A 20282-nucleotide genomic window follows, 5' to 3' on the forward strand; every position below is an offset into this window, starting at 1 on the left:
GAGAGGGGAGCCGGGACAGGAAAGCCTGGCCATAGAAGCCATGCATTGGGGGGAGGGCCACTGACCGCACTGCATAGACGTGCCTGTCTGATTTGAGATTCTGTGTGTGTGTGCATCCCTCGTCTTAATCAGCTTCCTAGATAAATGATAGACTTAAAGAGGTGCTCAAGTGAACACAAGGAAAACTCCCCCTTCCAGGAAGTGGTTTTGTTGATGCACTGCTCCTCACACTGGGGGGTCTGATCGTCCCCTCATGCCATCTGGGCTGGAGCGAGAGAGGTACAGCGACTGTAGGACAAGCATCGCAGGGTCTGGGGTCAGGGGTCTGGCTGAAAAAGGTTCAGGAAGGGTGGCTGTGAGTGGTGGGAGGTGACCGGGGCAGGGGTGGACGCCTGGGGAGGGGACAGGACACAGTGGGGGAGCAGGGTGGCCGTGCAGAGGTGTGGGCTGCTGAGACGCCAGCTGGCCGGAGCCCAGACAGCTGAGGGGGGACACCGGGTGAGGGTGGGTGCAGGGAAGCTGGGGCTGTGGTGGACGGGGGTGCAGGAGGCCACGGGCCGGCCGGTGGGGGCCCTGGCTGCACCCCGTGTTGTGCTGGGTCTCTCTTCTTGATGCAGAAGCAGCCCAGTGCGCTGGCTTCCCGGGGGCCAGGGCCACCTCACTGCTCCTCCTGGAACATTCCTCACTTGGTCGGCTGGCTCTGCCTTCCTAACTACTACCCAGCGCCAATTTGGGGCATCAACAGACGCCCACCCAGCACTGCCTGCCCCAGTGGCCCTGGGACAAAGTTTCAAGACGAACAAAAACATAATACAGTGGGAGTGAGGAACTGAAGACACCTGCTGGGGCACAGGACTGGGATGGGGCTGGGCGCCGAGCAGCGGAAGCCTCCAGCACTTCTGGTCAGCACCCGGCACACCTGAAACACCGGCTCGGCTGGGCTGACATGGGACCCGCCCCCCCCAGCCAGGCTGGGGAAGGAGCCTCCAGAAGCAGCCATCGGGGACAGCGTGGCCGGCCCGAGTGCCCGAGGTGGGCTGCGCGTGGGGCCCAGGAAAGAACAGGCAGGGCTGCAAAACGGCATTTAATTCCAGTCTGAATAGTTCAATTCCACAACCAGAGCTCAGAACACAGATATATAAAAATACTTCACGATAACGGAATAGTCCACGTGGATGCCTCACCCACAAGAGCACCCTGTTCTCCATCCTGACCCACTTCAAGGAGGCTTGCTGTCTAGACCTTTCTAGAAGGGAGCGAGGCCACGGTGGAGATGCTAGCGGGGCCATTCTCCCAAGCCTGGCCCACACGGGATGCCCCTCCGACCGCCCTGGGGGGCAGCTCAGCGGGACCTCCAGGGCCGTGTCTGCACCTCTGCTTGGGTTTCAGCAAAACCAGCAGAGACACCACACGCAGGTCCCCGCAGTGATCTCTGCACCTCCTTCCCGCAGGGACCCAGCCTCCCGTCAGGATCAGGGCCCGTGTCCCCGGCGCCTGCGAGAACCTCTCCCCAACTGTCCTCTGCAGCGGCCGCTCGCTGGCCGGTGCCGGCTTCAGGGAGGACTGGCCGAGCTCAGATGCCGCGGCGCAGCCATCATGGTGGGGACTTGGCTGTTTCCTTCCACAGGCAGCCTCGCGTCAGCTTAGAATAAATAATCCACCGTGTGTCGCTTTAAACCAGAACAGAATTTCTGTGACCACGTCAAGGACCGGGCCTTCACACAACTCTCTCCAAAGGTGGGGGGGGGCCCCTGAGCCTGGAACCCTCAGGCATTGGGGGACCCATCTGTGCTTCGGGCTTCCAGACAAAGGACTGGTTTCCACTGGTGCCGGGCCGCGACCCCACAGCCCAGGCCCAGGCCGTGCACACAATGACCTTGGCCGGGCTGGGGGGCGCAGCAGCCCGGTGGGATCGTCACAGCTATCTGGGCAGTTGGCTGTGCGGTGACAAGGCCGGGCGGGGAAACCCACATGGAGGCCGGGCGGAAAGAGGCTGGAAAGACTGCCGGTCCGTCTGCTCTCCTGCACGAGTCCCAGCAGAGGCTAGAGCACGGGAAAGCAGCGGCTCTCGGGTCCTGCCTCTTACAAACACGGGTTTGCCTCAAAAACACGTAACAGAGGCACAGCAAACTCAGGAGCCGTCATAAGAGGAGCCATACACAGGAGGGAAACAAACGGAAAAATACACTGATGTTGCGGGAGCCGTACGTTCGTATCAGAGTCTTTAAAGCTCCTGTTTAATGTTGGGTACAGTGCTTTTCAACACAAAACACAAACGTGCACCTTCTGTGAACCTACACGGTACAGTCACAGGTAATGACGTAAAGTTAAAAAAAAAAAAAAATGCCTCTGTCCTTTCAAACCCTTTAAGGAGCTGTACCTTCCACAAGAGCCAGGAAAACAGAGGCAGCAGCCGTCAGGAAGGCCAACGGCCCGCCTGTGCTCCAGAGCGCAGGGCCTTGCCTCCACCGGCCTCAGCTTCGCCGGCTCCTTTCTTCCAGGAGCTGCGTATCAAATATTTCTTTTTCCCTGCAAAACCAAAAGGAGATCACTTCGTTTTAGTCAGCAATTCCCTCTCCCAAGGCAAGAGAAATCAAAGAAAAATAAACAAATGGGATCCTAACCAAACTTATAAGCCCTTGCACAGCAAAGGAAACCATCAACCTATGGACTGGGAGAAAATATTTACAAATGATGTGACTGAAGAGGGCTTGATTTCCTAAATATACAAACAGCTCATACAACTCAATAACAGAAAACAACCCAATCGAAAAACGGGAAGACCTAAATCCAAATTTCCCCAAAGACATACAGATGGCCAACAGGCACGTGAAAAGACGCTCAACATCACTAATTATTACAGAAATGCAAACCAAAACTACAGTGAGGTATCACTCACACTGGTCGGAATGGCCATTGTTATGAAGACGACAAGTAACGGGGGATTTCCCTGGTAGCGCAGTGGTTAAGATTCCGTGCTCCCAATGCAGGGGGTATCACCTGATCCCTGGTCAGGGAACTAGATCCCACATGCATGCCACAACTAAGACCCGGTACAACCAAATAAATATTAAAAAAAAAAGAAGTCTACAAATAACAAATGCTGGAGAGGATGTGGAGAAGAGGGAACCCTCCACCCTCCTCCTACACTGTTGGTGGGAATGTTAAGTTGGTGCAGCCAGTATGGAAAACAGTACGGAGATGCCTCAAAAAAGTAAAAACAGAATTACCATATGATCCAGCAATCCCACTCCTGGCATATACCCAGACAAAACTCTAATTCGAAAAGACAGGTACTTCCCTGGCGGTCCAGTGGTTAGGACTTCACCTTCCAATGCAGGGGGTGTGGGTTCTGTCCCTGGTCAGGGAGCTAAGATCCCACATGTATCATGGCCAAAAAACCAAAACACAAAACAGAAGCAATACTGTAACAAATTTAATGAAGACTTTAAAAATGGTCCACATCAAAAAAATATTTAAAAAAAAAAAATCTTAAAAAAAAAAAGAACAGATACATGCACCCCAACATGCATTGCGGCACTCTTCACAACAGCCAAGACATGGAAACAACCTAAATGTCCATCGATGAATAGATAAAGAAGATGTGGTACACATATACAATAGAATACTACTCAGCCATAAAAAAGAACAAAATAATGCCATTTGCAGCAACACAGCTGGACCTAGAGATTATCATACTAAGTGAATTATTGTAGTTTTTTTTTTGCCACGCCACACAGCTTGTGGGATCTTAGTTCCCCAACCGGGGATGGAACCTGGCTGCGGCAGTGAGAGCACCAACTCCTATCCACTGGACTGCCAGGGAAATCCCCATACTAAGTGAAGTAAATCAGGCAGAAAAGGAGAAATACCATACGACGTCACTTATATGTGGAATCTAAAATATGACACAAATGAACTTATTTACAAAACAGACACAGACTCACAGACATAAACAAACTTATGGTTGCCAAAGGGGAAGGGTGGGAAGGGATAAAGTGGGAGTTTGAGATTAACAGATGCACACTGGTATATATAAAAAAGATGAACATCAAGGATTTACTATATATCACAGGGAGCTATACTCCGTATCTTGTAACAAACTGTAGTGAAAAAAATCTAAAAAAAAGAACACAGACACACACACGTGTACACATATAACTGAGTCACTTTGCCGTACACCTGAAAGTAACATAATATTGTAAATCAATTATACTTCAATTAAAAACAAACAAACAGGGCTTCCCTGGTGCACAGTGGTTGAGAGTCCGCCTGCCGATGCAGGGGACACGGGTTCGTGCCCCGGTCTGGGAAGATCCCACATGTCGCGGAGCGGCTGGGCCCGTGAGCCATGGCCGCTGAGCCTGCGCGTCCGGAGCCTGTGCTCCGCGACGGGAGAGGCCACAGCAGTGAGAGGCCCGTGTACCGCTAAAAACAAACAAACAAACAAACAAAAAAACCAACCAACCAAAAAAAAAAAAACCATAAACAGAGAAGTGAGTGTTTCATAGGGACCAAGTTTCAGTTTGGGAAGATGAGAAAGTTCTGGAAATGATGGTGGGGATGGTTGCCCAACAGTGTCAATGTGCTCAATGCCACTGAGCTGTGCGCTTAAAACGGTTAAGACGTTGAATTTTACGTTATGCGTATTTCACCACAATGAAGAAAAATAAACTACAAAGAAAAATTGATGAAACAGCAAATTGTCCTTTAAAATGGCTATCTGTTAACAAAAAATTACATGATCAGTTAGTTGACTGGCTGCCCCTCTCAGGATCAACAAGGAATATGATCCTGAGGGGGACGACCCAAAGGTAAACGGAACACAGCAGCCTAAGAACCCCAAGAGGAGACCCAAACCCTGTCGTGGTGCCGAGGCTCGATGGTTTGCGCACAAGAACCTAAACGCAACTACGGTGTGAAAAGAAGCGGGAGGTGGATGCACCAGGACAGACCCACTGCCCGACTGACACCCGGCCCAAGGGACCCCTGGCTGCCCAGGCTCGGCGCCTGAGGCGGCAGGGCGCGGCCGGGGCACAGCCCATGGCTCTCCATAGGCATCTGGGGTGCCTGCAGCCGGTTGAGGCTGCGGGAAACTCAGGACGCCCTCCGACCGGCAGCCCGAGCGGGAGGGTGGTGCCAGCTGGAGATGGGCCGCTCAGACCTCACTCTCCCGGGAGCACCGTCTCTTTACCGGGTGTGCAGGGCAGCCGCTGAGGCTGGGGACAGTCTGTACCACGAGACCCTAGTTGAGTCTTCAGCCTGTCACCGCCACGCGGCCCCGCCTGCTCCCAGCGAGGCCTGGCAGCCCGCCCAGAGACAGGATTAGGGGCTCCAGACCGCCAGTCCAGGGCGCTAACCACAGCAACGTGAGAGGAACATCTTGATCACCGCATTCTTCCCACCAGCCAGGGACGTCCGGGCAGCGGCTGTTGCTTAATCTCACTGTTTCCTCAAATAGCCGTGGCATCGAGGCAACGGGGAAGAACGCTGGGGAGGCAAACATCAGCCCCACGAAGGACGCAGGGCGTGGCGGGCCCAGCTCTGCCCGCTCGGACCAGGGCCCCTCAGCCCAGCCACCGCAGCCGCCGGCGCGTGGAGACGAAGCCCTTCGGGACGCAGCGCGGCCTGCCTACCGGTAGCTGAGTGAAGGTCCTCGTATGTACTTCTCCTCAGCCGTCTTGTAGTCCACAGCATCCACAGCGGAAATCGCGCAGATGATGGCCTGCAAGAGGGCAGCACACGTCAGGCTCGGGCCAGGCCCGGCGGCTCGCACGGAGCTTGGAGGAGGCCGCGTGGGCGGGTGGTCCAGCCACGCCCCGGCCGCCAGGGCCCTCCCAGCTCAACACTCGTGCAGTCTGCAAAATCTCTGCTCCTGGTGTTTCCTAATTAAATCTACAATGCTCTCTTTTGGATGAGACGAAACTTCATGTCACTAAAAGCAGCGAAAGGCAAAACCTGGGGACTTCCCTAGCGGTCCAGTGGTTAGGACTCCATGCTTTCACTGCCAGGCCTGGGTTCAATCCCTGGTTGGGAAACTAATAAGATCCCACAGGCCGTGTGGTGTGGCCATAAAAAAAGAAAAAAAAAGGAAAAAAACAAGAAAACACAAAGAAGTAATCTGAATATACAATAGATGTCTGATATCAAAAGATCACTGTTACTTTTTGGAGTGAAATCATAGTATCGTAGCTATTTATTTTTGAAGAGTTCCTCTGGTTCAGAGCAGGGTCTCTCTCCCCTCGGCACAGCTGACACAGGGGCCGTCCTGGACTGTGGGGTGTGGAGCAGCATCCTGGTCCCCACCCACAGGATGGCAGAAGCCCCCCACTCGTGACGACCACAGACAACCCCAGACATCCCCCAGTGTCCCCAGGGGGCAGGATCACCCTTTGTAGAGACACACATGAAAGTATGCACGGATAAAAAACAATCCAGAAGGAGGGACTGGAGGTGCAAGTGGAGCAAGGCCACACTATTCCAGCTGGTGACGGACACGTGAGGGTTCACGGCGCTACTTAATTTTTCTTAACGTATTTGAAACCTCCACAACGATAAAGCTCAACACTTTAGAGCCTGGTGACATTTTCCCACACATTCATTCATGGCCAGCAGCATCCTCCCTGAACTGAAGAACGGCCGAGGGGCCGTGCACCAGCTCCTCGACCGCCCGCGCCCCAGCTGAAGCGCGTTCGCAAAGCTTAAGCTCCCCTTCCCCGGGGCCAGGGACCGGCCGAGGGGCCCAGGCCGCAGCACCCAGCCCACAGCACCTCGGGGAGACGGCTCAGGCGGCACCGCCCCAGGAAGGCTTCTGGAGAACGACGCCCAGGCCCCGGCACCCCAGGGTGCCGCAGGGTCCGCCGGCGCTCACCTCGGGCAGAAGCACGTCCAGGACGAAGCGGATGCCGTCCGCGTGCCCGCGTGCCAGCAGCCTGCTGCCCGCCTCCTGGTACACCCCCTGCAGGTACTTCACCACCAGGTCCAGCTGCTCCTCGTCCTCCAGGTAGGTCTCCACGCAGGTCACGTACTGACCCGAGCTCAGGAACGTTTTTAGCCACCTGGACGGCTTCCTGTTCTTCAGGATGGCCCGCAGGTGGCTCTCGGCACCCCGCGCCTTCACGATGTACTCCACCAGCTTCTGGTTGGCCCGGTCCCGGGCGGCCCGCGAGCGATCAGGGAGCACCTTCCTGCAGGCCGGCCTCCTGCCCCGCGGGTTCCCTGCCGAGGCCTCCTCGGGGCCCACCCCGCTCAGCGGGGGAAACCTGGTCCCCTGGACGTCCCGCTGGATGGACTTGCGGACGGGGGAGCCTGCGGAGGAAGCGCACTCCCGTGACTGGGCGCCCTCGGCTGTGCCGGGACAGTCCCCGAGGGCTCTCCCCCCAGTAGGACCCCCGCCCCTCGTCCCAGCTCTGCCCTCCACCCTGCTTCAGCGGCACCCTGCAGAGGCCAGTGACAGGAGGGCAGGGAAAGGGCCACGCAGATGCCCCGGCGCCAGGCGGGTGACCTGGGCGCTGGCGGCAGGTGTGGGTGTGCAGCCGCCCTCCCGGCCCCACGGCAGAGGGAAGCAAGGGGACCCCGTGGACCCAGGCATGGCTGGACCGTAGGCCTCAGGCTTGGGGCGCGCTGCCCGCCGCACACACCCCTCCAGAGCTCAAAGAAGACTGCCGCTCCTAATGGGCAAAAGAGCGGGTCCCACCTTAAAGGAGCTGCTGGTGAACTTACTTATATCAGCCGCGTAGTATTCCAGGAAAGAGCCTGCGAAGGAACCACAGCCTGCACAGGGGCGGAAGGGAAGTCAGGTCACACACAGGACTGGACTCTGCCGGGTCGTCCAGCCGGTGTGCACCCCGACCTCAAGCCCGAGGACCCCCCATGGCCGGACCTGGGACAGATAGAAACCAACCCCGATTCAAAGGAAACTGTTCTGTTCAGACCCAGGATGAGCCTCCACCAGGCGCCTGCCCATCCGCAGGGATGGGGAGAAAGCCTGCTCGGGGCAGGGCTAGACAGCTATGGGGACCGGGCCACCCTCCGCCCTCGGGGGCCCTCAGGGGAGGCCCCGCACTGCTGCCCCCCGTCACTTCGTGCAGGGGCACCGGAGCCCCACGTACCCAGTCGGACCCTGTAGTCGGTGATGAGGGAGACGCACCAGCCGATGGCCTGGTCGAAATCCTCCTTGGCCTCGTCCTGCAACAAAAGCCAGACGGCGGGCATCAGCCGAGAGCACCTCCGAGGTCCTGCGTCCTCAGTCCCCTCGTCCAGGAAGGGGCCTGCAGACGCCCCCACACAGGGCTCCCTGCGAGGCATGTCTGGGGCCGGGGCTGCTCAGAAAACGGTCACCTGTGAGCCAAGCCCTCGGGGCCAAGAGAGACACCACAGACCCTGAGAGCAGGAGGGCGAAAACCCACCGCAGGGCAGCTGACAGGCCATCAGATTGACAAGACGTGAGGTTGCAGGAGATGAACCCTGTGGAAGACGCCTCTGGGCCCGTGGCCCTCGACTGTACACGGTCAGTGGGAAGAAGTGCTGCCCCGGGGGAGGGACCCCTGGCCTGTGATCCTCACAACAACCGAAGGCCGTCACCCCCGGTGAGAACCCCTAAGCTGGGATGACCAGCAAGACCAGCCTGAGACCCACAGGCGTGTGATGGGAGGGGCAGGCAGCTCCAGAGGAGGAGGGTGCTTGGGCCGTGGCCAGGCCCGCTGACCAGCACCTGCGACAGCAGGGTGGCGCTGGCACATGCCTGAGCTCCCACGGCCCGTTTCCAGGGGACGTGCCCAGGCATCCGGGTCCCGCGAGACCTACGCGCCATCTTCTTGAACCCAGGCGTCCTTGCGATAAAACCCATTCCTCAGGTATTTGAGGCACACGAATCTCAAACTCGATTCCCCCCCCTCTGCCCCCGCCCTCCGGTCCCAAGAGCCCAAGGCTGGGTCCAGCGTGGGTGCCGACCTTCCGAGCAGTGCCCGCACTCAAGGCCCGTGGCCTGCTGCCCTCAGAGAACAGATGGTCGGCGGGAGACGCCCCGACAGCCCTACCGCATCCCACTCACCCTGGGAACCAGCTCAGACGCTGCTTCCCACACGGGAAGGCATCACCCCATGCCGAGCGCAGAGCCCGCTGACCGGGGGCCAAGCAGACACCCACGTTGGAGCGGGGCTCACGGGCCCCACTGCCCGACCCAGTCGCAGTCTGTGTTTTTGAAAGTTGGGACAACGAAGTGGTGGGTATTTCAGAGTTAACAGACAGCACCGTGTGGACCAGCTCCTGGGGACTCGGGCTGGGCCAGTCACAGGGCCACGGCAATGGTGTTCCCTGATGTATGTGGCACTCAGGCTCAAGGCCTCGGGGTCTATGGTGCCCTTCCCGGGGGCGGCTCAGACACAGCCGCAACTTGTGGGCCTTGGCCCTGGGCTCTCCCACCTCCCTTCTGCGCAGGGCGCCCTGTCCTCCACGCCAAACCTGCTCAGTGGGGAACGGCCAGCAGCCGCCCGAGGGGCAGTGACCCCCAGCGGAGCAGCCGAGGCCAGGCGCCACTCCCACAACTACCGCTGTCTGAAGGGCCTCGTGGTGGTTACCAGCCACCAAGCCAGCCCTTCAAAGCAGCGCAAACAACCATCCACGTACCAGAAGCGCCTGCTTTTCTTTACAATCAAAGTGCTTCAGTCGCCGGAGAGACACCGTGATGCTGGAAGCAGAGAGAGCAGAGGTTCACGGGAACCAGCCCCATCTCGCGACCCAAAAGCGTCCTTCCTCTGGGAAAGCGTCGGGCCTCTGCCAGCGCCGGCTCGTCGGTGGAGGGAGCCCCTCGGAGCCGGGCCCAGGTGTGCCCACACTTCCAGGCCGGCTCCGGGCAGACGGTGCTCCTGCCCTCAGTCGAGGACTAGGGGGGTGACTGGGCAGGGGGCTGCTCACGGCCCCTGCAGGGAGCCAACTCTGCTGGGGCCCAAGGAGCGTCCAGCAGGGCTGACTCTGGAAGCCGACAAGCACTCTGGAAAACCCGACCATCTGGCCGCGTCCCTGAACACCACCTTCACAGGGATCCTCATCTGGGGCTCTGGACCCCACCCCAGCCCCCTTCGCCAGCGTCCACCCAGAAGCACTCGGCAAGAGCAGAGAACAGTGGGTTTACCCTCTCCCTTTGGGGTTCATGTTTCCTTCAATGAAAAGCACACTCGCTTTCTTATCTCTTCGCCTGACGCTTTTGACCTGTTGGCAGATCCAAGAAAACCAGGTGTCAAGGACCCAGAAGGTCGTGGGTTTTCGACACTTTCCTGATGTCACCTCATCAAGCATGTGACGAGGAACGCAGCCGGCTTGGACTGACAGCCGACACCGGGGAACGCTCAGAAATCGTCGCATGGCCCTCAGCGCCGCTCCGACCGAGCAGAGCCAGGGCTCTACAAGAGGAATCACGGCCGCTGCCTTCAGCACTTCCGCTCGGCTCAGGGCGCGATCCTCCTCACTCTGGGGGATGGGCAAAGCGAGCTCCGGGAGGCCCTGCCGGGCCCAGCAGAGGTCAGGCGGGAGGCGGCAGGCTGTGGACCCCGGAGGGGCCCCCCCTCCGTGTCACCAGCGCCGTCGGTGAGGCTGGAGCCCGCACACCACTGGCACCCATGAACCAGCAGGGCCCCCGGGAACTGGGGAAAGCGGAATGGCGGGGAGAAGGCTGCCAACCGCAGGGGGACACGGCACCTCGGGAAGCGAGGGTCCCCGATAATCAGCCCCCCAAACCCTGCCACGGAGCTGCACGGCAACCCCGGTTCAACTGCACGTCTGCGCTCTATCTACAGGTGCCGCAAAGATTTCATTCTGTCCTTCCCGGGACGGTCAGTCACGTGTCAGGAGGCCATGCTGACCTGGACGAGCTCAGACTCATCGCGACAACAAAAGCCGCTCCACTGTGGCAGCTATCTTTTGGATTTACACGCCACTGCCTCTTCCTAAAAGTTAAAGGACTACAGCTAGAACCATCAGGACCCTGTCCCTGCCAGAAGACAAAGGGGGGGGGGGAAATTAAGGTGGAAATGGCAGGAGCGAGGGTAACCGGGTGGTGCCCCTGCCTCACAAATTCTCCAACTGACCATGGGCACCGTCCAAGCAGGCGGAGGAGGCACAGCCAGGACGTCAGCCACACTTAAGGGTGTCCCCTGCACTGGGGGCGCAGCCAGGACCTCAAACACCTGCTGCGCAACCGATGCCCACCCTAATCTGCTCGCTAAAAAGCTGAAATGTAGAATATTGAAAATGAGCAAACTGTGGGCATTTTTTGGAGGCGGGCTTTCTAAGCCTGCTTGATAAAAACCTGACCTATAAGCCTCACAATCCTTTGTGCCAGAAGGCTGAGACCCCCTTCCCTTAGGGAAACGTGTCCACGTCGATGCTCATGTACCCAGCGTTTCCCCAGTAACAACAGAACAGTGAACCAGCTGCCCGGGTCCTGGTGTCAAGAATGGAGGACGCTGGACCTCAGGCTCGGGGGACCAACTGAGCAAGCAGGGGGCAGAGAAGGATTCTTACCACTGCGGGCCAGAAGGGGTATTTTTGGTATTTAAGCCAGACTAGCATTCCTACTTCAAACGAACGTGGTTCTAGAATCGAAAGAAAGAAAGGAAAACAAAAAGAGACAAGTTAGATCCATATCAGGCACAAAAAGCGACCGCTGGAGAAAACACAACCACGGAGACACTGTTCAAGCCCAGCGTCGACCCGAGAGTCTGAGGGGCAGGTTTGTAACTCCTGCCCCTGGAACCCAAATGCCGACCACAAGCGCGGCCAGGGCGACAGCTGGTTTCCTAGCAGTGACCGTGTGCCGTGCTCGTGGGGACAGGGGCGGGCGGGGGCTCGGTGCCACCTCTGCCACTGCTCTGTAAGCCTCAGGTTACTCCAGAATAGAGCACTTTTTAAAGAGCTTGGCACATAAACAGAAAGGAGACCACAGCACACAATGAAGACCCCATATGGGGACTGGATTTCTGAGAAGCTCATCTGTCTGGGAAACTGGGGGCTTTAAAGGGTTAAAATAAAGAGAACTATTCAAGCAATCGTAAGATAACTACAAGTAACTTCTCAACAAAATTTAACTGCATCCTCAACCAAAAAAGTTCCAGAATGTGTAAATAACTCAAATATTCAAGAACCGGCCGCGCTGTGGTGTCTGACAGGAGGAAGGGCTGTGAGAGAAAGGGGACCTGGGGCACAGGGAGCCGCCTGGGGCACACACAGAGCACTGGTCACCCGCGAGAGGAGCGTCGTGGCCCCCAGGACGACGGGTCACGGGTGCAGACAGCCAACCCGGGCCGACCGGCCAAAACACCAGCAAACCAAAACCAAATGGAAGACAAAACCGGGAGAAAAGAGCCAACGCCCGGGTTTCTGGGGCTGTAACTGACCCCCATGTGGAGACGGGGACGGAAACGCCCTCTGCAAGAAGGCACAGCGGCCCCCCTGCGCCCAGCGAGCCCGCGGGGAGCTGACCCCAGTGACTCCCCAGGAGCCCAGGCACTGCAGCCCAGGCGGAAGCATCCAGACACCCCAGTAACCAGCCGCCACCAGGAACAATCGGCAGAGCCCGCGGGAAACGCCCGAGACTCGCGTACACAGAAAGGGCAGGGAGCCTGCTGTGTGGGGACGACGGGGGATGGGGTGGGGTGGCTCCAGGCCAGCCCCCCGGCCGTGCAGGAGAAGCCCCCAGGCCTCCCGTGCTGCTCGTGCTGCAGCCTGTGCACGCGTAAATGTTTCACAATAAAGAGATCCAAAACCACCCCCAGACCACGTTAAGACTAACGGTTAACGGGCGAGTCTAATACTGAAACCGGTCCTCAGTTATTTAGTTGAAAGCAAACTAGCTTTCCATTCCTGGCCGGTTCTGACCTTGGGGCCTGTGTCTGACCCCCTTCCGGGGAGGACAGGGGCAGCTGACCTGTGCCCGGGGGCGGGGGCACTGTGCACACATGGGGGCGCCAAGCCCCTGCTTCTCCGGACGCCACCCGGGAAGGCTGCGAGGCAGCGCCAGGCCACACCCAAGTGGTGGCGACAGAGCCCATCTATTCACTTGGCTGCCGTCCTCCGTCCCCTCTGAGGGGACAGCAGGGAGGCTGGGCTGTCGCGCCCCAGGGAGCCCCCCTCACGTGGCTGTCCTGGACAGCGGACCCCGGACTCCCTGTCTGTAAGCCCTCGGCTCAGGACGAAACCCAGGCAGCGCCGCGAGAGACCTTCCCCGGACGTCAGGCACCGCAGGCCTCCCCCAAGGAAGGCGCCGCCCACTCACCACGGTATAGGAGGATTCTCGGGGGCTCCTCGTCCTCCTCGTCCTCTGCCAGGAGACAGTTCACGGCGTCCAACTCCACTGACTCTTCAGAAGGTGGACGGGCTGCCAACAAGGGTAGATCAGACTTTCCCCGTCACAGTCATGGGGACTCAGCCCGGGAACAACACCTCCTGATACATGGGCATCGGCGCAGAGAGCAAAGCTGCCGCGACGCAGACTTCCTCGCGGCCTCGCTCAGGCAGGGCACGTCGGTTAAAGCACATTCAACAGAATAAGAGAGAAAGGAGGGCAGGAGAGACCGCGAGCGCAAGCAGGGAAGGTGGAGGAACTGGGCAAGTGGTCCTCGCGTGCGGCTTGTCCCTTCACGCAGGCGCCCTCGGACACGCGGGGAGGGGGTGGCCCTGGGGCCAGGCCCCTTGGGAAACCATCCCCGCGCCTCCAGCGCTGGGGAGAAGGCCCCTTTCAGGGGCCGAAGAAAGGCAGAAACCCAGGAGTGACTGCGGGGCAGGCAGAGCGCAAGGTATCAGCCGTGCAGAAATGAAGATTTGCAAATTAGCATTTCAAAACTAAGTGGGATGCTACAAGGTCCAAACGGAGAGAATCATAGCGCCTGGCTGCAACCACACAAAAATACACGACACGGGAATCCTTAAAAAGTCAGGAGCCTTTCAAGTGAGTTAATCACTTCTGAGATTCCTGCCAATTTAACGGAGTGCATCATGGCTTCTGCCACGGGAAGAAGAAAGGAATTAATCCTCGGGGAGCAGATGCAGCATTATCACAGCCACATGCTTCGGCCCCGCGCCCCTCCACTCCCTCCCTCCGCCTCAAAACAAAAATAAAAACACGCAAGTATTTGGGAGCAGTTGAGGTAATTATAGCCCAGTGGGAGAGACAGACGAAAAGGACTTAGGAGATCTCTGCTTGGGATCTATCTTGGTAACAATCTAATTCAGGATCTGGTTAAAAATACACGGGTGGGGCTTCCCTGGTGGCGCCGTGGTTGAGAGTCTGCCTGCCGATGCAGGGGACGCGGAGCGGCTGGGCCCGTGAGCCATGGCTGCTCAGCCTGCGCGTCCGGAGCCTGTGCTCCGCAACGGGAGAGGCCACAACCGTGAGAGGCCCGCATAACGCAAAAAAAAAAAAAACACGGGTGTCTGGCTCCGGATGGGCCACAGGAGAAGCAGACGCCGCCCCCTCCCCGGCACACACCTCCTCCTCTCCGGGGCTTTTACCTCCCTCCAGGAGCTGGGCGTCTCTGGTCTCCTCTGCGGGGCCGAGCTGAGTGGGGCTGCGCGGAGCCATGCGGGGCCCCGGCCTCTGGCCGCTGTCCGGGCACAGGTGCTGGGCAGGGTGGCCACGGGCACTGGGGCCGCCCCGAGGACCCTCGGCCCCACCTCCGGGAGAGGAGCGCAGGGCTGCCAGGCCGGCCACCATCTCACTCTCTTCCTCCCGAGCTCCCTCTGAGGACGGAGGCGCTTCCTGACCCCAGCTGGGCCCCCGTGCTAGGTTCCTCTCCCGTTTACTCGGTGTCGTTGTCCGGTTCACCGTCCGGTTTGCCCGGTGTTTTCTGGATCCCCGTCCGTCCTGAGCACCACTGCCGGCCAAGGAGACAGCTCGGGCGCGCAGGCCTCCGCTTCTCCCGAGCCCCTTCTTGTGGTCCACTCTGCACCCGGGGTCCTCCTTGCGAGCGGGCAGGCCGGACAGCCTCTGGGGCGCACGTTCCCTCCTCGTGTGCCCAGGACTGCCCGACGCATCTTCGTGGAGTAAAGGCGAAGGGCTGGAGTGGCAGAGCGAGGAGGCCGGTTCCGTGGGCTTCACTCTCAGAGACTGAGTGGTCCTCTCTTCCCTGGAAGAGCTTCCTTGACGCGGACGGGTCCTCTCATTCAAAACATCCAGAGCCACGCGGAGCGACCGCCTGTAGGCCAGCTCCTCCAGGGGCGTGGCAGCAACCTCGTTCTGCAAGGCTGAAGGACAGAAAAGGAGCAAAGCCTGGTGATGGGCCCTCCACCGGCTGGGGCGTCTCATTGGGATCGCTGGTCTCGGCACCTGAAGGGAGGCTGACGCTTCTCACCTACATCTTCCCAAAGGAGGGACCCGGACGACAAAACAACAGTTGAGGGCTGCAAGGTTTCCCTTTCCCAAAAGCAAACTGACTGACCCTACCCTGATTGGGTTACAGAGATACATTCCTCCAGGTTACAAAACAATGCCGCCGGCAAAACCCATTCAGAGTTTGTCCGATCCTCTCTCAGCCTCACAGTTTCAAATTCAATCAGGGTCAACAGAAACCCACACCAACTAAATAAGAACTCTGTGGGCAGTGCACTCTGGGGTGGGGGTGACGAACAGACAGCTACGAGGCTCCTCTGCAAGGGCGTTTCCAAGCCAGCAAGCGGCACCAGGGGCCTGGGAACTTCAGCCTGAACAGCCTTCCTCGTTCACTCTGACGCGCAGGCGCCGTGCTCTTTATCTGAACGAGGGGACAGAGGCGACGCCACAGCTCAGCAGGCATAGATTACGCCTCCATCAACAGTGTTTGCCCGTCTAAAGGCAAAGGCATCCACAAGCAAGTGGCCCCCCAACACGGGCTGCACGGACAGTCACGGCATCCGAGAGGTGCTGGTCGTTGCCGCCCGAGGTGGGCATCGTGCTCTGAACGAGAGCTGTTTCCCCAGAGACGCAGGAACATGGACCCTACGTCACAGTCACCTCTGGAAGATACCCTGGGTAACCTTTATGCAAGACAGAAAGCTCTCCGCACGTGAAGTAAGCACTCCCAGTCTCAGCAGGGAGAACGCTTCCGCGTCTGGGCCTGCGGAAGGGCGCGCCTAGGCCGGTGCCCGGTCTGTCTCCCCCAGGGTGTGTGCACCTTGGGCAGAGCTGGGCCGGGCTCAGGCCAAGTCTGTCTGACCTGCGACGAGATGCCAAGGAGGCCGGAGTCTGGGCTCCATTTCCAGCCCGCCTCACGCCGCCCCCCGCCCCGACAGCCCGCAGACACCGTGGCAGCAAGGCTGGTGCCAGTCACACCCTTTTTTCTCCCCTGGGCTCAGCGATAGAATTTAAATACACATCCAACTGCTTCTCAGACCTTGGGCGGAGGCCAGACCAGCAACAGAAGCACCTCACTCTTGCTACGCGATAAGCAAAGAACATAAAAAGAGGAAAAGCCTCTCTCCCTTTCTTCAGGGAGGCGCCCCCCTTCTGCACGGCCTGCAGGGCCGCGGATGTGGCCTGTGGACCCTGACGCCACCACTGGCCATCCTGGGAGTCAAGAACAGGATGGGCTCGAGGGGCAAATTCTAGAAAGGGTGAAGAAAACAGACCCATCTCCTCCAGCTCAGGGAAATCACGTTCCCTTGTATGAAGGGGAAACCCTGAACAGGGTCGCTTTGCAGACCCGAGTCTCCATCTTCTCCCAAACTGCCTCTTACTTCATTAAAACCTCAGAGTTACTCAAAAACATGCTTACCTAACGAGGAAGCGATGCCTTCGATGTGAGACTTCTTCAGGATCTGGGCTCCCGTGCTTTTCACCTTAATTCTGCAGGGACAGGAACGGCCATTATACGCCACCAGCCATGCCACCAAGACGTTTTCAAACATGTTTTGCTTTAAACGACAAAAGAATTAGATTCATTTTCTTCCTTTGCACCCTTCCACTCAAACCAAAAGTCACGGCCAACTGGGAATTCATGCACCTGAGGTGAGAGGCAGCAAGGACCCTGGTGAATGTTTTTTTGTTTTTTCCTTTCCCCTTTTAAGACAGAAAAGGTTGGCTGGATTTAAGAGCAAAAATGAATTCAGGGCTTCCCTGGTGGCGCAGTGGTTGAGAGTCCGCCTGCCGATGCAGGGGACGCGGGTTCGTGCCCCGGTCCGGGAGGATCCCACATGCCGCGGAGCGGCTGGGCCTGTGAGCCATGGCCGCTGACCCTGCGCGTCCGGAGCCTGTGCTCCACAACGGGAGAGGCCACAACAGTGAGAGGCCCGCATGCCGCAAAAAAAAAAAAAAAAAAAAAAAAAAAGAATTCAAATTGTGACTTTTATGCGGCAAATCCCACTTTCAACTGCACAAATAACTCCTTTGTTAGATTCTCAGGGTAGAGGATAATGTCACTAAAAGCTGTTTACAGACCAGCAGGTGTGTTTTAGTTTAAAAGGATGGGCTTTCCTTTCAAACTCGAGTATTCAATTACCTTCCCAGCCTCAGGGAAAGTGTGAGCTGTGGACTAAGCAGGCTTAGGAGCGGCTCTGAAGAAAGAGGGATGGGGACGCAGGGAGGCAGGGGCAGGAGCTGACTTGGTTTCATTCTCTATTTAGAATTGGGAATTCTCCCGTCAGACACACATGACCTGGGCATTTTAATCCTTCCCGGTCATCTACGTCCTTCCACCACGGACGATCAAGAACACAACGTAACGTGCTTCCCCCACACCCATGTGTTTGCCTTCTGAACGCTAAACGACAGTTTCTTATGAGAGGCACAGGCTCAAACATCAAATATCCCCAAACTCAGGGGACTGTTACATAAGTTTCTGAAAAAAAGACACACAAATACATCTGTGGGAAGGAAACAGCCCTACTTGAACCCCAACGAGCGTTTACCTCCCATTTAATTTACATTCGTTCCATTTTTGTACTGATCTCGCTGGACATCAGTACCTCGTATGCATCTTCAATTTCCAAACTTTCGTGAAATAAAATCAGTTGTTTTCCTCTTTGGGTTATTTTGACCCCATTTATAACTAAAAAAATAAGAAGCCCTTAAGAGTGCTCTTCGCTTTTTTGGGGAAGGAGTGGTGGTATCCGAAATCCCATATGGAAAAAAGATAATATCACAAAAACACAACACTTAACTTTTTGTCTAGGGAAAGTATCTGAACGTTTAGAAAAAATTCCTTTTTTCTCTTATTTTTGGCTGACTTCTCAGTTCCGGCCAAGACCTACATTAGAAAAAAAGAAAAAGGAAAACAAAGCCTCGTTACTAAGACACAACAAACAGCTAACACAATGTAAGAAGCCGTGGCGACCCATAAATACAAATGCAGCAGATGATTCTTAAAGGAGCAAAGGACTCCAGAGGCAGGGAAACCGAGGCACAAGGTGCAGCAGCAGATCCAGACCAGTACCAGGGTTTTATCTGGCCCTCTTCCCACTATGCTGCTGGGAAGTCTCCCCGAGATACTCCTGTTATTTACTATCAGGGCTCCCGGCCAGCTATTTCCTTGAGTTACAGCCTCACATGCCTTTTTATAGCTGACTCTGTTAAATTTGTGTTTTTTTTTTCCCCAGTGTGAGGAAAAAAAAAGACACTTTCGGAAGCATAACCTTGTAAGCACTCAACCAAAACCCCATTAGACGGGGAAGGAGGGAGAATCGGTGCCAACGGAGAGGAGCGCCAACTGTTCAGACTCAATTATTTCGCTGAAGCAGCTCCTAGGTATCTCCTGATAAAGATTTTACTTGTCACCCGAAAGTCATTTCTAATTCCTGAAATTACAGAAGAATGGCTGTCACCTTTGCAGGCCATAATCGCTTTTTCCATCTGCAGAGGACATACTTGGCATCCATCGTGATTTAGACTCATGTGGTAAGCAGTAATGATTTGGCACAAACAAAGTACTTGAAGGTCTGACGCGATGTGCCCTGCAACAAAATTTGCACGGTGGTTTATAACATCGTTTGCTTCCCATTTCAATGCAGACACAACCCTCAAGGGCAAAGGTTAGCGGGGCTGATCCTCAAGGAGATGGTTCAATTCCATCATCCTGCACTGAGTGGGCTCAATGCCAAAAAGAAGTGACTGGCCTCAGTGCCTAGGGAGACGCCTGGATGATTTTCATAAATAAAATACAGCCAAAGTCCCTCCCAAAGGTTCTGTCTAGATTACTTTTAAAAGGCTCCTGAATAAATCAGCCTGCCTCCAACGTCGGCGGGAGAGGCGTTGTAAACAATCAAAGCTTAAAAACAATCAAAGCTTACAACCCTCCCATGTTTGGGGAGTTAACAGTTGACCACAGCGCAAAAAAATAAAATCAGAGGAAAATGACTGCTCTTTTGGCTGCCGTGTCCCTGAAAGGACTGGACAGCTGCAGACCGTTGATTACATCAATGGGGAAGGCTGGTCTGGCGGTGACAGTAAAGAAAAGGACGTGGGGGGGGTTCGTTTGTGCAAAGAGGGGTTCACCCCGGCAGGAGAGGGTGGGTCCAGTTAGCAGAGGATGGGGGCTTCAGGGAGCGGGGGGGCTTCAGGGAGCAGAGATAGGGGTTCAGGCAGCAAACGAGGGGCTTCAGGGAGCAGAGGTAGGGGTTCGGGGAGCAGAGATGGGGGTTCAGAATGCAGAAGTGGGGTCCAAGCAGAAAAGGGGTTTAGACAGCAAAGGGGTTCAATGAACAGAGACGGGGGCTCCCGCGGCAGGGCGGGTTACCGCCCTGGGAAGCCTCTTTCGGGGTTCGCCCCTCCCCCAGGCCCGCCCCGCCGCCTCAGCCCCCGCCCGGACGACCCGAGGGGCGCAGCCCGCCGGGCTCACCCAGCGCCCCGCCTCCCCAGCACGGCGTCCCCGAGCCCGGTGCGGAGGGCGAGGTGGCCGCGGCGGTCCAACAGCGGTTGCACCCGCGCCGCCCCACGCGCAGCCGTCCGCGCCCGCGCTCACCGCCTCCGCCGCCGCCGCCGCCGCCGCCGCCACCTCCGCCGCCGCCGCTCCCGCGTGCCGGGGGCGGGGCCAGGCTGGCGGCGGTACTAAGCCCCACCCCCACCGCCGACCAATGGGGAGCCAGCGTTCGCGCCACGGCCCCGCCCCTTCCGCCCGGATGGGCGCAGAGAGACAGGCGGGCGCGCGCTAGGCTGACTGAAGGGCGCGGGCGGGCCTGCGGGCTCGAGGGGGGCGGCGACGGCGGCGACCTCCATCTTCTGGCCCGTGCTCCCGCCTCCTCCTGCCTGCGCCTGTCAGGCCCCCTTGGCTCTCGAGGCCCCTCCCCGCCAAGGCCCTGAGGAAAGCCTCGAGAGCCTTCCA

General features: G+C 57.6%; 1 protein-coding gene across 3 annotated transcripts; it reads right to left on the reverse strand.

The window, feature by feature from the left end:
* Window positions 1–1086: 1086 nt before the first annotated feature.
* Window positions 1087–19960, reverse strand: PWWP3A (PWWP domain containing 3A, DNA repair factor). 3 transcript variants are annotated; one of them, XM_082652606.1, is made up of 14 exons: window positions 19923–19960; window positions 18787–18915; window positions 18127–18212; window positions 16743–16813; window positions 14506–15237; window positions 13271–13372; window positions 11521–11591; window positions 10133–10209; window positions 9628–9688; window positions 8112–8187; window positions 7723–7773; window positions 6872–7308; window positions 5637–5725; window positions 1087–2529 (listed from the first exon to the last, which is right to left on the reverse strand). In XM_082652606.1, the coding sequence occupies exons 2-14, from the start codon at window positions 18838–18840 to the stop codon at window positions 2475–2477; spliced, it is 1962 nt and encodes a 653-aa protein (XP_082508732.1). In that variant the 5' UTR covers window positions 18841–18915; window positions 19923–19960; the 3' UTR covers window positions 1087–2474. The 3 variants fall into 3 exon arrangements, with proteins under 3 accessions (XP_082508732.1, XP_082508731.1, XP_082508733.1); XM_082652605.1 differs by lacking the exon at window positions 19923–19960 and adding an exon at window positions 19800–19905; XM_082652607.1 differs by lacking the exons at window positions 18127–18212; window positions 18787–18915; window positions 19923–19960 and adding an exon at window positions 17875–18092 and having other exon boundaries at window positions 16743–16881.
* Between the last annotated feature and the right edge of the window lie 322 nt (window positions 19961–20282).

Source organism: Grampus griseus (assembly GCF_964374135.1).
Source record: "Grampus griseus genome assembly, chromosome: 3".
Classification (NCBI taxonomy): Eukaryota; Metazoa; Chordata; class Mammalia; order Artiodactyla; family Delphinidae; genus Grampus; species Grampus griseus.